Below are 16,793 nucleotides of genomic sequence, written 5' to 3'. Positions count from 1 at the left end.
ATGTGTAACTCTGTTGTTGTATGTGTCGAACTGCTTTGCTTTATCTTGGCCAGGTCGCAGTGGTAAATGAGAACTTGTTCTCAACTAGCCTACCTGGTTAAATAAAGGTGAAATACATTTTTTTTTAAATGTGGATGTAACCAAAATGTATGGATTCTTTTAAAAATGTTCTTGAATCACAGATGACCATTTAACATACAGACAGACTAAATAAACTGTCTTTGTAAGTTCTTTAATAAAAATGTTCTGATATTCTTTACATTATTATTGACCAATAGTTAACATGAACATAAAACACAGTACAGAGTAAAGCATCAGCATCTGTTGTGAAGAACACACACATTGTTTAACATGTGCTTCCAGCTGATGCAGTCTGTCAGAGTCGGGGTCAATTCAGGAAGTGAATTATATTCCATCTCTTAGCTTTCCTTTACCACTGATGGCACACCACACGTTGTGTATAACATGACACAGACATAAGACAGTGTACTACGCCGGACTCTACTTCATTATACACAGTTCATGGGTCAATGTTATTCCAACCATCATATCCTTGTTTCAACATGTCAATGATGTAGAAACCAACATAAGGAAAAAGTTATTGTGTTATACCAAAAAATGGCCTCGCTCTCTCGCTCACACATACAACTAACTGTTGAACCACTTGTTCTTCTTGATGGTTGTGGTCTTGTTGCCGCCCATCAGTTTCCTCTTGTACTGTTCAACCAGGTTGTCAAAGCGGTCATCCTCTTGGCTCCTAAACTGCTTCTTGCCCCCCTTAGCGCTCTGGAAAACAATGGAAGACAGTTCAATGTATTACCTGTTCTTGGGGCCACGACATGCAGACATGGGTAATGCGTGTGTGTGCGCGAGTGTAACCTTTGTTCTGGGCTGAGTAGGTTTCTCCAGTGACGATCCTCCCTGTTGCTCTCTCCTGCTGGGCCGGTTCTTGGGCTTCTTAAGCTGGGCAGGCTGCTGCTGCTTCCCCTTATCACGCGCCCTGCGCAACAAAAATTTTCCCGTTTAGTTTGAGTTACATTGTGATAAGGTACAGTTGAAGTCGGAAGTTTACATACACCTTAGCCACATACATTTAAACTCAGTTTTCCACAATTCCTGACATTTAATCCTAGTAAAAAGTCTGTCTTAGGTCAGTTAGGATCACCCCTTAATTTTAAGAATGTGAAACGTCAGAATAATAGTAGAGAGAATGATTTATTTCAGCTTTTATTTCTTTCATCACATTCCCAGTGGGTCAGAAGATTACATGCAACCAAATACTAATTGAGTTTATTTCCTTAACATTGTTTAACTTGGGTCAAACATTTAGGGTAGCCTTCCACAAGCTTCCCACAATAAGTTGGGGGAATTTTGGCCCATTCCTCCTGACAGAGCTGGTGTAACTGAGTCAGGTTTGAAGGCCTCCTTGCTTGCACACACTTTTTCAGTTCTGCCCACAAATATTCTATAGGATTGAGGTCAGGGCTTTGTGATGGCCACTCCAATACCTTGACTTTGTGGTCCTTAAGCCATTTTGCCACAACTTTGGAAGTATGCCTGGGGTCATTGTCCATTTGGAAGACCCATTTGCGACCAAGCTTTAACTTCCTGACTGATGTCTTGAGATGTTGCTTCAATATAGCCACATCATTTTCCTACCCCATGATGCCATCTATTTTGTGAAGTACACCAGTCCCTCTTGCAGCAAAGCACCCCCACAACATGATGCTGCCACCCCCATTCTTCACGGTTGGGATGGTGTTCTTCGGCTTGCAAGCCTTCCCCTTTTTCCTCCAAACATAATGGTGGTTATTATGGCCAAACAGTTCTATTTTTGTTTCAGACCAGAGGACATTTCTCCAAAAAGTACGATCTTTGTTCCCATGTGCAGTTGCAAACCGTAGTCTGACTTTATTATGGCGGTTTTGGAGCAGTGGCTTCTTTCTTGCTGAGCGGCCTCTGTTCTTGCCGATATAGGATTTGTTTTACTGTGGATATAGATACTTTTGTACCTGTTTCCTCCAGCATCTTCACAAGGTCCTTTGCTGTTGTTCTGGGATTGATTTGCACTTTTCGCACCAAAGTACGTTCATCTCTAGCAGACAGAACGCGTCTCCTTCCTGAGCGGTATGACAGCTGCGTGGTCCCATGGTGTTTATACTTGCGTACTATTGTATGTACAGATGAATGTGGTATGGTACATTCAGGCTTTTGGAAATTGCTCCCAAGGATGAACCAGACTTGTGGAGGTCTCATGATGTCAAGCAAAGAGGCACTGAGTTTGAAGGTATGCCTTGAAAAACATCCACAGGTACACCTCCAATTGACTCAAATTATGTCAATTATCCCATTAGAAGCTTCTAAAGCCATGACATCATTTTCTGAAATTTTCCAAGCTGTTTAAAGGCACAGTCAACTTAGTGTATGTAAACTTCTGACCCACTGGAATTGTGATGCAGTGAATTCTAAGTGAAATAATCTGTAAACAATTGTTGGAAAAAGTACTTGTGTCATGCACAAAGTAGATGTCCTAACCAACTCGACAAAACTATAGTTTGTTAACAAGAAATGTGTGGAGTGGTTGAAAAATGAGTATTAATGAATCCAACCTAAGTGTACAAGTGGGGGGAAAAAAGTATTTGATCCCCTGCTGATTTTGTACGTTTGCCCACTTCCAAAGAAATGATCAGTCTATAATTTTAATAGGTTTATTTGAACAGTGAGAGACAGAATAACAAAAAAATCCAGAAAAACGGCATGTCAAAAATGTTATAAAATGATTTGCATTTTAACGAGGGAAATAAGTATTTGAGCCCTCTGCAAAACATGACTTAGTACTTGGTGGCAAAACCCTTGTTGGCAATCACAGAGGTCAGACATTTCTTGTAGTTGGCCACCAGGTTTGCACACATCTCAGGAGGGATTTTGTCCCACTCCTCTTTGCAGATCTTCTTCAAGTCATTAAGGTTACGAGGCTGACGTTTGGCAACTCGAACCTTCAGCTCCCTCCACAGATGTTCTATAGGATTATGGTCTGGAGACTGGCTAGGCCACTCCAGGACCTTAATGTGCTTCTTCTTGAGCCACTCCTTTGTTGCCTTGGCCGTGTGTTTTGGGTCATTGTCATGCTGGAATATCCATCCATAACCCATTTTCAATGCCCTGGCTGAGGGAAGGAGGTTCTCACCCAAGATTTGACGGTGCATGGCCCCATCCATCGTCCCTTTGATGCGGTGAAGTTGTCCTGTCCCCTTAGCAGAAAAACACCCCCAAAACATGTTTCCACGTCTATGTTTGACGGTGGAGATGGTGTTCTTGGGGTGATAGGCAGCATTCCTCCTCCTCCGAACACGGCGAGTTGAGTTGATGTCAAAGAGCTCCATTTTGGTCTCATCTGACCACAACACTTTCACCAGTTGTCCTCTGAATCATTCAGATGTTCATTGGCAAACTTCAGACGGGCATGAATATGTATTCTTGAGCAGGGGGACCTTGTGGGCGCTGCAGGATTTCAGTCCTTCACGGCGTAGTGTGTTACCAATTGTTTTCTTGGTGACTATGGTCCCAGCTGCCTTGAGATCATTGACAAGATCCTCCCGTGTAGTTCTGGGCCGATTCCTCACCGTTCTCATGATCATTGCAACTCCACAAGGTGAGATCTTGCATGGAGCTGCAGGCCGAGGAATATTAACAGTTCTTTTGTGTTTCTTCCATTTGCGAATAATCGCACCAAATGTTGTCACCTTCTCACCAAGCTGCTTGGCGATGGTCTTGTAGCCCATTCCAGCCTTGTGTAGGTCTACAATCTTGTCCCTGACATCCTTGGAGAGCTCTTTGGTCTTGGCCATGGTGGAGAGTTTGGAATCTGATTGGTTGATTGCTTCTGTGGACAGGTGTCTTTTATACAGGTAACAAGCTGAGATTAGGAGCACTCCCTTTAAGAGTGTGCTCCTAATCTCAGCTCGTTACCTCTATAAAAGACACCTGGGAGCCAGAAATCTTTTTGATTGAGAGGGGGTCAAATAGTTATTTCCCTCATTAAAATGCAAATCAATTCATAACATTTCTGACATGTGTTTTTCTGGATTTTTGTTGTTGTTATTCTGTCTCTCACTGTTCAAATAAACCTACCATTAAAATTATAGACTGATCATTTCTTTGTCAGTGGGCAAACGTACAAAATCAGCAGGGGATCAAATACTTATTTCCCCCACTGTATGTAAACTTCCGACTTCAACTGTATGTGTGTGTTACCTGATCTTTGGGCCACGGTGAGAAGGTAGGCTTAGAACCTTCCGTCTTTTCTTTCCATCCTCCAGTTCTACATGTTCTAGAACCGGGGTGGTCTGGAAGCCTGCATACTGCCGGCCCTGCTTCTGATCCTGTGGCTGAGTCTGTGCATGGAACAGGGTCTGGGCCTGTGGCTGGGGGGGAGGTACTAGACGAGAGAGAAAGAAAAGCGAGAGAAAATGTCAGAAACAACAAAAAAGCAAAAACAAAAACAGAAAAAGGAGGGAAAATAACACTTCCACCAGAATTAACGAGCTGTTTGTATTATATTCAGGGTTAGGGCAGAAATGTACAGCGTCATACCTCCATCCTTTCTGCCCTGGCCGGATGGTAACGACTGTGTCTGCGTCTTCGCTGGCCCCTCTTTCATTACCATGGCACTCTGGGGTTTAGACGCACACCTCTGAGGTCCAGTCTTGCCTCCAGACTGCGGCTTCCCTCCTCCCTGAGGGCCCCGCCCCTTGAAACGCTCCTGGTAACCATGGAGAGAAAATTGTTACTCTTCATTTTAATCATCACAAACCAACACACACACACACAGAAGAGAGACAGACCTTGACTTGTTGTTGTCGCATTTCTTTCATCTTCAGCTTCTTTCCATCTTCAAGAGAGAACTCAGCGATGGGCCTCTGTAGACCGACACCACACAGTAAATCACACAAGAAAAAAAAACTTTAATAACAGTCTTTTCAATAACACATTCTCATCATTTAGCAAGAAAACTGTCAATATTGATCACATGCTGTAGGTTGCCAAACCAAACATGAGTATGTGTAATTCAACATTCTCCTCAATATTGATGACTACAATGTTTGAGTCCATATCCAATGTTGTTCCGATATAAATTACTGCAGTTACTGACATCAGCTACTGAGAGGCAAAGACAACATTCGGAAACATAACCTGGGATTTACACTCTCAAACACAGCTGCATTCTGTCCAGGACAAGGGTAAAGATGTGCTCTGGACTCGTGTGTGTGCATAACACACAGATCAACAATGACACAGCGCCACACACACACACACACACCTTGGTGTTTCCGTAGATGTCAGGGTTGTTGTTGAGGTATCGTAGTGTCTTCAGAGCGTGTTCATGTTCTTGGAACTGAACAAAGCCGTAACCTAGTGACCGGCCTAACACCTGACCACGCTCCGGCTTCTTATCATACATCACCCTGCACTGGGTGGCGAGAGAGAGCGAGAGACAGAGAGGTGGGGGGTGGAGCATACAGATGGAGATAGAGAGGAAAAGAAAAGGGAGAATAGAGACAAATGGTAGACAAAGAAAGAAGAGAAAGGGAGAGAAAATTGGGGAGAGATTGTAAAGAGAAATGAAAGGCCATTCAACATGGACAAGACAACTTTATAGGACAATAGTGCTACCTGGTGGACACTAACCGATCACCCGGAGAGATGAGAGGACCTAATGACAGATTTTAATCAGATGGAAACAGCTAAGGAAATGTGGTAGTAGTTTCTTACTTCAGTAATGCGGACCATCTTGCCACCCCCTGCAGCTTTCAGGCAGAGTTGTCGTAGTTGTTTGACATCTACAAATTTGGGCAGGTTGTGGACACACAAGCGGGTCTTAGACACAAACACATTCATGTCCCGTAGCTTGGTCCGCTTCAGGTCCTCAAACTAACACAGGAGAGAGGAGAGAGTTAAGAAATGTACACACACTCTGGCCTTCCTCAAACAAACATACACTGAGGACACAAGCCCTCAGTTAACAACACAATGTGTTGTGATTGGTTGTAAGACAACACTCTGATGCTTTGATTGGTTGAAAAACAGGAAGTACTCACTCGGGTCCTCTTGGCCATGTCTGCTGCTGGAACACCCTCAGCTGCCTTCGTTCCTGACCGTATCACTGAGAGAGAGAGAGAGAGAGAGAGAGAGGGATGAGATGGAGGGGTGGGGAGAGGAGAGGAAAAGGGAGGAGAGGAGAAGTAACTTACATCCCTCTCTAGCCAGGTAGAGGTTCCTGGTCCCTGTATGAGTTTTAACCTTCTTGTCCTTTAGTTTGACGGCATCCTCTCTGCTCACCGCCGCTGCAATGTTCAGCTTCCTACCATCCACATGGATACCCCCGCTCTGAGACAGACACACACAAACATGTTACCCCCAAACATAGATAACATCAATTCAAAACTCATCAGAAGAGATGTACGTAGAGAATATATTAGTACTTTAACATCCTATTCCATCTCACCTCTGACTCGTCCTCTGCAGCAGCAATGCATTTCTCTGCTGATTCTTTAGACTTGAACTGAGCAAATGCAATACCTGACCAAACAACAACACAGTCAACAACCATTACCAACCAACACAATCATGATTCAATGTTAAAATATAGACCTCTATCTTCTGACTGGAATCACTTCATCGCATTGGTTAACTTTAAGAGGGGAGTGAGTCAGAGATAGAGAGAGAATGATGTGTTGGAGCCAGGACTATACCTTTAGAGTGTTCAGTGTCTGGGTGTAGGCAGATCTTGATGTACTTCAGTTCTCCATACTGCAGTAACACCTCCTCTAAGCCCTCCTCCTCCGTATCAAACGACAGGTTCCTGATGAAGATGGTTTTGCCCTGATTGATATCTGATGGGAGGGGCTTCCTGTTGGCTGCACTATCTAGAGAGGAACAGAGCGTCAAAGAGAGAGACAGAGAGAGCAAGAGAGGACCAGAGAGAGAGGGAGAATAGTCAGAGGGGTTCAAACGGAGGGCACGGTGGAGCATACACACTTTAACCACAAGACAACCGATTCATACCAGAATCCTCATCGTCTTCATCATCTTCGTCATCATCTTTATCAGACCCAAGGTCACTTGTTTCATCGCAATCTGACTCCTGAGACTCTGCATCTTCATCCTCCTCATGTTCCTCTCCATCCTCCTCTTCACTCTCGTGCTCTGATGGGCTGTCTGGCTGCTGAGCTGGCTTAGAGCTGACTCTGTAGAGAGGACTGTTAAACACAAAAGTTCAACAAGAACTTGGCTGTAGTACTCCAGTCCTCAGAACCAAAGGACAAAGTCAGGCCAAAGAAGACCAATTCAGACATGATAAATGTAGCGTAGGTCTAAATCACAGGTGTCAAACTCATTCCAAGAAGGGCCGAGTGGCTGTGGGTTTTCGCTCCTCACTTGTACTTGATTGGTGAATTAAGGTAACTAATTAGTAAGTTACTCCCCACACCTGGTTGTGTAGGGCTTAATTGAAGGGAGAAAAAAAACCTGTAGACACTAGGCCCTCCATGGAATACGTTTGACACCCCTGGTCTAAATATTTACAGCCCATCATTCACTTTAGTTCAATAAACTGAGGACATGCAGAAATACAAATTAAGACTGCAAAAGCTCATACTTGTTCTTTGAATGTGCTACTGGTTTCTTCTTCTCCTCCTCCTCTTCTTCATCATCTTCCTCCACCTTCTCCTCCTTTTCAGAGTCACTTTCAGGTGCCGCTTTCTCTGCTGCGACCTTTTCCTCTTTCTTAGCTCCTGGCTGAGTAGCAACAAACTTGTCTTTAGCCACAGCCCAATCCACAGCTACCTGCCTTCCTGTAAAGGATAGAGGATAGAATGACTTGATCAGAGTAGAGGAAGCTACAGTAGACTGTTGAGATGCTCCTCATCTTTATGCGAGATATTCACAGGGCAGAAAAAGGTGTCTGTCTCTCTCACACATACAAACACACACAGCAGGTTAAAGTGTCTCACCTTTGATCTCCTTCATGTTTATGGCGTTCAAGGCCTTTCCTGCCTCCAAGACATTCTTAAACTGGACAAATGCAAAGCCCCTCATCTTCCCATCTGAAGATGAACAGAGTGAGGAATGGTCAGCCACCAGATAGAAAACATGTTATTGACATTAAAGTTGTCTTAGCGCAACAAAATGCACCAAGGCTCAACCGTGCTTAGTGTGGTTGGGTGGTGATTCGCTCAAAGTAATGGAATGTGTGCCATTTAGCAGACACTTTTTCCAAAGCGACTTACAGTTATGCGTGCATAAATTTTTTATGTATAGGTAGCCCTGGGAATAGAACCCACTATCCTGGCGTTACAAGAGCCATGCACTACCGACTGAGCTACTGAGGGCCTCAAAGTGAAGTCTGTACCTGGTTTGAGCGGGATGTTGGCCTCCAGAACTGTCCCAAACTTGGCAAAGGTCTGCTTCAGATCCTCATTCGAGCACTGTGGAAACATAAGACATAAACATTCACAACTAACTAGGTGGCAGGTAGCCTAGCGGTTAGAGTGTTGGGTCAGTAACCGGAATATTGCTGGTTCGAATACCTGAACCGACAATGATGATGTGCCCTTGAGCAAGGCACTTAACCCTAATTTGCTCCAGGCGTGCCGTACTACTATGGCTGACCCTGTAAAACAACACATCTGGTGTACGTGACAATAAAACATCTTACATATTTTCTTAACTGCAGACAATAAAGCATCCTCACACAAAGTGGATGACAAAGAGAAATATTGTTTATCTGTGTGAGTGTTTATATGTTTCATACCTTGAAACTGAGATTCCTGATGATCAGTCTGGCTTTCCTTCTGTTTTTCTTTAAGCCTCCTTCAGATGATTTCTGTTCTTTTTGTAGTACTGGTTCTTTTGGTGCCGTGGCTGTGTAGAAGACAAGACCACAATACATGTTTGAAACTCTAATTAAACTCTAATTTCACCAAATGTAAGATAGTTATGAATTACGTAGGTACCTAAATAACAAACTAAGCATCCACATAAGTTTTACAAACCTGTTGTTCCCCTTTTCTTGTCGTTTAGTTTCTTCTTGGCCACCGACACGTTGATCTTCTGTCCATCATAGTCTTTCACCTCTCTCACAGCGCGCTGTGCATCCTCCTCCATGGAGTAGGTGACATACCCAAACCCCCGACATTTCTCTGTACCTGAAAGGACCACATGCCAGACTGTTGTTTAACTTTTCACACATATTGATTAATATTATTACAAAGCATGACAGGGTCTGGCATCTTGTAGTTTCATGACATGATGAAGTTGAAATAATCAGCACAATTTTACAAATATGACAAATTAACAATGTTAGCTAGTAGCCGTCTCACCTTTTTCCTTGACAACAAAGCAGTGCTTCACAGGTCCAATCTCAGAGAATATCTCCTCCAGGCGGTCGTTAGATGCATCTGCTGGCAAACTCCGGACGAATATTGTAAGGGCTGACATGGCTTATTCTGGGCTAAGACCTTACGTTTCTTGTTCTGATCACTGTTGCTTTTTGTTAGCCAGTCAACCAATGAAACACACTGGCAAGCTAACAAACTAGCTAACTACTTTCTTTCCAACACTTCCAAATATATACTCGCCACAGATAATTCTAAACTATCCAAACAAATAATCTTTACTTCCAATATATTGATAATTTTATCAAAAGAATAGGAAAACTGTATGAAAGCATGGTAAACGCAAATTCGTTCAAATGGTAAACACACGTTTTCCCAGTGGGGCAGCCATCTTGGAATTGAAAGGAAGTTGTAATCCGTAATTTCCGGCAACTCTTCTTCTTCGTTATGACAGTGAGCGAACCAACTAGTCAGTGCATTCCTGCCACCGTGCATATATCATGCAAAGCTCCTAGCTGTATGGGCAGGCTTTTGCGCCATCCATCTAAACAAACATGCATGTTTCCACCAACCAGAGTCAAACAAAGTCCAATTGTTATTTTAACAATGATCTCCAAAAATAGAACGCATGATAATAAATAACACACGTGGTCAGGGTGGTACTGGAAGATAATGACATGCAAAGGTTGGCAAAAAAATGTTTCACTAAATCTTGGAACCAAATCATGTAAATATCTTGTACATAGAACATTTTAGAATTAGCATCCTTTCCAGTCTAAGTATTTGAAAATCAAGTTATGGAAATGTTTTAATCCAGTTATGGAAAAAATGGCACTTCTGTTGGAAAACATTGCATTGAAGAGTTGCAGTATGTCTTGACAAAACATTATTTTTTTAATAAAAATTCATTAAGATTGCATAGATTATTTTCAACATATACAATCACACATCATAGCAGTGGTTGTCTGTCATAATAAACTCATTTCACAATACACTTTGCACTATACTGTTAATTTAACATAATAGAGATTGTCACCATGGAATGGTGCTGTTGAGGTATTCAGAGTTCTACGTAACCTATGTAATGCATTCACAGTTCAGAAGCTATATCACATATTACATTACATTTCTGGTGCAATTCCGAAACATCTGTAAACAATTACTTATTTTGCCAAAAGTCTACTAAACAAGTATCTCATTTATTATAATAGAAATGGGTAGTAGGTCAGCTTAACAGTTACTGTAGTAGGACGTTCTTCGAGAATATGTAAAAGTGTAGACAAATCCCCACTATACCTACAGTGCTCAAACATGTCATTTGTAGATAAGTGAAGTGCAAAATGTCACATCTTTGTGTCAGGGGAGCCTGAGTAACTAGGGGGTAAGGGCTAGGGAAATGGTATTCAAAGTCGGGTCATGAACCTAAGCGGGGTCGTGGGGGAAGTGCAGTGGGGTCACCAACATTTTAATAAAATATACACGACCGTTCAAAAGTTTGGGGTCACTTAGAAATGTCCTTGTTTTTGAAAGAAAGCACATTTTTTGGTATATTAAAATAACATCAAATTAACAATGTCTACTGTATTTCTGATCAATTTGATGTTATTTTAATGTTTTTGAAAGAAAAGCTAATTTGTTGTCTATTAAAATAACATCAAATTAACAATGTCTACTGTATTTCTGATCAATTTGATGTTATTTTAATGGACAACAAATTAGCTTTTCTTTCAAAAACAAGGACATTTCTAAGTGACAAACTTTTGAACGGTAGTGTATATATTATTTGTTGTTGTTGAGCAAGATCATTTAAAAAATAAAATATTGAGTACATTTATTTACTGGTTTCTTTTCATTTTGAAAATATAGGTAATTTGATTTTAAGGTTGTCATTAGATTTAAAGTGGGGTAGGGAGAAATTTTCACTACAAAAATGGGGTCCCCAGAAGTCCCGGCTGAAAAGCATCGAATACCACTGGGCTAGAGGCTATTTCTGGACTGGACCATAGCTGTGTCCTGTGGTAACTTGGCCTTGATGTGGGCCATGCTGAGGGCCTAAGGGGTAGTGGATGGGAATAGGGATTGTTTCTGGACCGGACCACAGTCGGGTGAGTCCTGCCTGGGGTCACATCTTGGCCTTGAGAGGGACCATACTGAGACTCTGGAGGTAGGTCTCTAAGGTGGACAGGTACTCCTGCGGGTGTCGTCTCAGGTGGCCTGCATGTGTTGACTCCTCCCACTTCCTGTCCGTCACCTCCATCCCTCGTTTCCTCCAGTAGGCGATGATCTCCTCCATGCTCTCAGGGTCGCACAGCGCGTCGTTCTGGCAGAAGAAGACGAGGGCGGGAGCGGTGACAGGGTTGTTCCTGAAGACGTCGATGCCAGTGTTGAAGTAGTCGACCGTGTGGCATTTGAAGGCTCTGAAGTAGAGTATGCTGGCCCGTTTAACCAGGCTCTCCAGCCGGGGGAACAAGTTCTTACTCAGACCTGAGGAGATAATCAAATACACACGCAAAGTTTAAATGGCCTTAGGAGAGAGGACAATGTCAGCTCACTGGTTAGCTTTATAACCCCTAACCAGGCTGTACTAGACAGTACTAGGCTGTGATAGATGTGTTACACCTGACGGTATATAACCTTTAACCTCTAATCCCTGACCCCCAGACTCACCGGTAGCCATCCTCTCCAGTGAGCCCAGCACTAGGCTGTCATAGATGTGGCCTTTGATCCTCTTAATGAAGCTGTGGTACTTCTGTGTGTCGTGGGACATGTGCACCAGCAACTGGGTGAAGGTGTATCCTCCTATGGAAAAGGCGTGCACGAGTAAGGGGCGTGACACAAAGCGGTCACTCTGTAGGACATCCAGTACCCTTGCTCCATAGTCTAGACCCCAACGCGGCCACAGGAACTGACTCACCTAGAGCAGAGGGGGGATCGGAGGTGTTTTAGACAGAAAGGAGAGCAGAGAGAGTATGACGTTTCCCCCCATGACGTTTCCTCTTTAAACTTTAATCCATTCCTCACCTCGCTCTCCACTATGAGCACGTCGAAGCCTGTACGGAAGTAGATCTCACAGTACTTGGCCACAGCCTGGGGTCGCGACCCCAACCAGGGAAGCATTAGCAACAGGGGCTTGGTTGGGCCTGGGGTAAGGGCTGGTGGGGTACATGCTGCATCGTTCAGGGCAGACAGAGGGCCAAGGGGAGGCCCAATGGGAGGCCCAGGTGAAGGATTAGGTGGTGCCGTCTCGTTCAGGTACAAGGTGATGGTCTTGCTGATGCGTTGAGCTGTGACCCCACGGAATAGCATGGTGACAGCAAGGTGGGACAGTGAGCGCTGAGTTAGGAAGCCTGTAGGGGGTGCTGGCAGTGCAATAAGGCAGCTGTGGTAAAGGCGTTGGTCTGGAAGGGGAAAATAATGAGAAATTGAAAAATTATATTTTGTAGACAGATTTGCTGTATAAACATGATGTAACATTATAGATAGCTACTACTTCTATTGTATTTTAATTTGACCATAGTCAATTATTTATTCATTCAGTTATTTATGTATTAATTCATTAATTGCAAGCTAGCCTATTGATAACTATGAGGTTGTTCTAGCTGTAGCAGTCGAACCCCTGACTTTCTCAAGGGCACACTGCATGTGCAAACATAGCTGCTTTTAGCAACGCTGTATTGCCACACTAGTGTTGCTGGAAATTGGGTTGCAAAAAAACTGAACAGTCTGCTGGAAGCCAGTAGTTAAATAACGAAAATGTCAACTTACTCTACAGGTAGTCTGGACAGTTGGTCCTTCTGCAGGTGGAAATGTATATCCACAGGAACATTTATTAAACAGACTTCAAACCGTGGGTCCCTGTGTGTGGCCATCACGATTTGTTAACTCATCACCCAAGACGTGCACAAGACAGAAGTACAGTACATGCACGCAATGCATACATACTAACCGTGATCGTGCTGGTGTTCATTTTTTACTCATGTGCCAGATGATAAAAATGTCAACAGCGGTACCAGCACTCTAAAAAGTAATCGTAAATAATAGCTACTTTCCTGCAGATTTTTTGTCTCCAATTTCCACCAGCAAAAGGACCAAATGCACAGACATGCGGTAGAGTAAAATTTATTTTTACTCAATATTCTGGCTTGTAAATTAACTTTCCACGTTTTTGTAGTGCTTCGTTTCAGACGGTGTAACTAGCCTAGGAAGCCGATGGTGGCCGCTAGATCTGCACTATCGTCTAGGTTTGATATGCCCAGTCGGTAACATACTTGTGTCCCCCGTGGACCGGTCCGTACTTAAAGCATCCTCCAATCAGGCTGCAAAAGCATACTTTTCCTCCTTAACTAGCTTTAATGGCAGTCCGTTGGGAAAAAAAACGGGGAAAATGTGTGCCGTCTCAATAAAACACAATTTTCCACTACCATTTTCAGATTTTCGGGCAACATAGGATGTTGGACACTGATAATATCAATAAAAAAAGTTGCTAGGTTAATTGGTCATCATTACACCTTTTGAAAGGGCATATTAACGGGCAATTAGTGGGCAAGATTAATTCAATAACTCATAACATGATGATATGTCAAAACTGGCATAGTTAACGTTAACTAGGTATTTTACCGCAAGTAAACAATTCCAATCACTTAGCTAGCTAGCTACTCATTTTTTTTTGTGGTTTTACAAACTGAGGGTCGACAGGACCTAGCTGTGTTCTGATGTTGCTAATGGTTTAATATCAAATCCTGTATTGACACATCAAAACATTGGAAGGCTGCTGACTAGCTAGCTATCATATAAGAACATTCCTTACCTGTGAAAATGCTTCTTCACTCACAAGACCCTTCAGCGACTAGTATTCTGCCAGCAGCATAAATTACGTCACGTTAGTATGGTAATTACGAAACCTTGCAATGTGGATAACTCATTCAAAAAATATGGAATTTTAATCAATGGCCACTTTTATTGTGCCAACAAGAAAAGCAATGTGTAATTTATGAAAATAAATAAAAAATATGATTTGAATTTTTTTTTAAGACCAATAATGAAAAAATACTATGTTGAGAATATTGGGCTGTAGAGAAACTTTTTCTCCTGTCTCAGCTAAAGTGGGGTGGGAAGTAGTCAGTAGGGTCTCTAATAACCAAATATGGTTACTTTTTGGGGGGGACTGTCACATGGCCTGCTGCTGTCTTTTCACTCTGCCCCCACCATAGCCCCCAATGCATTACACTGTAATAGACTGTACATAGGATACATTTGGGCTTGTAGAGATAACTTTTCTACCTGTCTCAGCTAAAGTGGGGTGGGAAATGCTCAGTCTCAGCTGAGACAGGTAGAAAAGTTATCTCTACAAGCCAGTATGTATACCATGTACAGTCTATTACAGTACATTGCATTGGGGGCTATGGAGGGGGCGGAATGAAAAGCCAGCAAATCAAATTGTATTTGTCACATACATGTGTTTAGCAGAAGTTATTGCAGGTGTAGCGAAATGCTTGTGTTTCTAGCTCCAACAATGAAAAGCCAGCAGCAGGCTGGGCGACACAGTCCCCCTCCAAAACTAACCATATTTGGTTAGTAGAGACCCAACTGAGTATTTCCCACCCCAGTCTATATGAGACAGCTAGTAAAGTTTATTTCTCTACCACCCAACTCTATAAGTATCCTATATATACTGTGTATTGCAATGCAGAGACCAATTTAAGTTTAGCAGACTCTATTGAGTAATTCCAACAACATATATTTTTATTTTATTAAACGTTTTTCTTTAAATATAGCCTACACAATACCTTTCAACATACCAGTATCTGTGTAAAGTTAGAAAATAAATGCTGGTATAAATAATACATCAAATGATGTATTTATTTTTTCAAAGGTGGTTGCAATGTTGGGAAAAACACTTTCCCAACCCTGTTCCTTCGGTACTCCCAACAGTTCACGTTTTTATTGTAACCCTGGACAAGCACACCTGACTCAACTTGTCAACTAATCATCAAGCACTAGAGTGAGAGAAAAAAATCAATATTCCGAAAGTTTAGCATGTCTTTGCAGGGGGACTCTTAGTTTGAAGAAAATAATCCACGCTCGTGATGCTAGCATGATATACTGATGCTAGGAGAACGGTAACTCTTCTACGTGTGCCAAGTCGCTCCGCCCCAACGTCCACGAAGTGCTCATTAGAGACCGTACTCATGTTACAAGCCGGTGAAATCGTTCCTACATATGGGGGCGATGATCGTTAGGTCATTTAAACAACGAGCTAAATAAACCGTTTTGAGCACTCAAATTTTTATCCAAACAAAGACCATTTTATTTTCATTGAATAAGGTTTCATGACTTAATTCTGAAGATTTTATAACGGTTTAATTTTAGAGTGTCGTCAACACTTTAGTAATAGTCCCTTGTATTTTTAACGAGCTCTTTACTGTAAATGTGTGTTATTTTGAAGACCCAATTATTTTTCGGAGTGAGCGAAAACGCTTGTACCTTTTCAGTCCTTAAGAAAATTGGAAGGCTGTGCTTTTGTCAAGGAGAAACATCTGTAGATTAATGCATCATTGTGACTTTTCTTTTGTGAATTCAGAATTGAAGAACTTGAAAGTTGAGGACCAAAATGGAAATACATAACGTTTGTAATTATTTATTATGTTTTTATCCTCGATCATTTTAACGTGTGTGTGTTATTTTCTCATAGTTGAAGCATAGTTGAAGCAACCATGTGTTTTAAGAGTATGTAATTCATTGCTGCAATTCTCATTGCCAGATATGAGCTGGCCTGTATCTCTCTGACATGCAAATCAAGCTCCCCTTCTGACTCTCACACACATAGAACACATTGGGCCCCCAGTTTGGACAACTCATCCCCTGTCAGGCCTGACTCAGCAGCCATGCAGGCAGACGGTGTATGCGCGCTCAGGCGTACTGTGTGTGCTTGATGTCTGTGTGCGCTTGATGTCTGTGTGTGCGTGCGTGCATGTGCGTGTATGCGTAGTGTGTGTATGTGTGTGCGTGCGTGGTGTGTATGTGCATGTAGTTGTATATGCGTGTGCGAGTGTTCCCGAGTGTGTGTTCCTGTGCAAGCTTGTGTGTGTGTGTGTTCTCCTGTGTATAAGTGTGTGTAGGTCATTTTTGGGGGGGTTGGCCATGCCCCACGCTGAGGTCATGTGTTTGGTCAGTCATTGTTCCTCTCCTGAAACCTTTAGTTCCGGCTGGTTGGTGCCTCCTGTGCGGTCATCACTCCGAGTGTCAGTCGGCTCTGGTGTGGCTCTCCTAACCCCCTACAGCAGGGCTGGTCAACTGTTGTGTGAAACCTGAAGACTGGTGTTTGGTCCCAGAGCTTCAGCTCAGCTGGCTAACACAGTTTTGAGTGGTACAGAACACCCCTGGTGTAATGCCTGGTAA

The 16,793-nt window shown here is 42.8% G+C and overlaps 2 protein-coding genes across 4 annotated transcripts; both read right to left on the bottom strand.

Moving 5' to 3' along the window:
* Positions 1–216: 216 nt before the first annotated feature.
* rbm28 (RNA binding motif protein 28) lies at positions 217–9,814 on the bottom strand. The gene is made up of 18 exons (XM_014148496.2): positions 9,381–9,814; positions 9,054–9,206; positions 8,813–8,922; positions 8,411–8,486; positions 8,013–8,105; positions 7,658–7,853; positions 7,066–7,259; positions 6,753–6,926; positions 6,506–6,579; positions 6,252–6,387; positions 6,099–6,163; positions 5,773–5,931; positions 5,321–5,470; positions 4,845–4,919; positions 4,594–4,762; positions 4,255–4,438; positions 880–1,000; positions 217–786 (listed from the first exon to the last, which is right to left on the bottom strand). The coding sequence occupies exons 1-18, from the start codon at positions 9,496–9,498 to the stop codon at positions 649–651; spliced, it is 2,385 nt and encodes a 794-aa protein (XP_014003971.1). The 5' UTR covers positions 9,499–9,814; the 3' UTR covers positions 217–648.
* A 1,335-nt stretch (positions 9,815–11,149) lies between these two features.
* On the bottom strand, positions 11,150–14,294 carry LOC106573442 (uncharacterized). 3 transcript variants are annotated; one of them, XM_014148494.2, is made up of 5 exons: positions 13,342–14,174; positions 13,161–13,250; positions 12,417–12,793; positions 12,063–12,309; positions 11,150–11,879 (listed from the first exon to the last, which is right to left on the bottom strand). In XM_014148494.2, exons 3-5 carry the CDS (start codon positions 12,699–12,701, stop codon positions 11,518–11,520), a joined length of 894 nt encoding a protein of 297 aa, XP_014003969.1. In that variant the 5' UTR covers positions 12,702–12,793; positions 13,161–13,250; positions 13,342–14,174; the 3' UTR covers positions 11,150–11,517. The 3 variants fall into 3 exon arrangements, with proteins under 3 accessions (XP_014003969.1, XP_014003968.1, XP_014003970.1); XM_014148493.2 differs by lacking the exon at positions 13,342–14,174 and adding an exon at positions 14,203–14,294 and having other exon boundaries at positions 11,151–11,879; XM_014148495.2 differs by lacking the exons at positions 13,161–13,250; positions 13,342–14,174 and adding an exon at positions 14,203–14,294 and having other exon boundaries at positions 11,151–11,879.
* Between the last annotated feature and the right edge of the window lie 2,499 nt (positions 14,295–16,793).

This window comes from Salmo salar, chromosome ssa16, assembly GCF_905237065.1.
Source record: "Salmo salar chromosome ssa16, Ssal_v3.1, whole genome shotgun sequence".
NCBI classification, from domain to species: domain Eukaryota; kingdom Metazoa; phylum Chordata; class Actinopteri; order Salmoniformes; family Salmonidae; genus Salmo; species Salmo salar.
This window is presented reverse-complemented; position numbering and strand designations above follow the sequence as displayed.

What these genes read in the sequence shown, in the direction of transcription:
- rbm28 (XM_014148496.2), bottom strand. Translation starts at nt 9,498, where the DNA reads ATGTCAGCCCTTACAATATTCGTCCGGAGTTTGCCAGCAGATGCATCT. An exon ending in TCAGGAATCTCAGTTTCAAG is followed by an intron (nt 8,487 to 8,812) that starts GTATGAAACATA and finishes ATGTTTCCACAG; the next exon opens with TGCTCGAATGAGGATCTGAA. An exon ending in AGACACTGAACACTCTAAAG is followed by an intron (nt 6,580 to 6,752) that starts GTATAGTCCTGG and finishes TTGTTTGGTCAG; the next exon opens with GTATTGCATTTGCTCAGTTC.
- LOC106573442 (XM_014148493.2), bottom strand. Translation starts at nt 12,701, where the DNA reads ATGCTATTCCGTGGGGTCACAGCTCAACGCATCAGCAAGACCATCACC. An exon ending in TGCTCATAGTGGAGAGCGAG is followed by an intron (nt 12,310 to 12,416) that starts GTGAGGAATGGA and finishes CCTCTGCTCTAG; the next exon opens with GTGAGTCAGTTCCTGTGGCC. An exon ending in ACTGGAGAGGATGGCTACCG is followed by an intron (nt 11,880 to 12,062) that starts GTGAGTCTGGGG and finishes TTATCTCCTCAG; the next exon opens with GTCTGAGTAAGAACTTGTTC.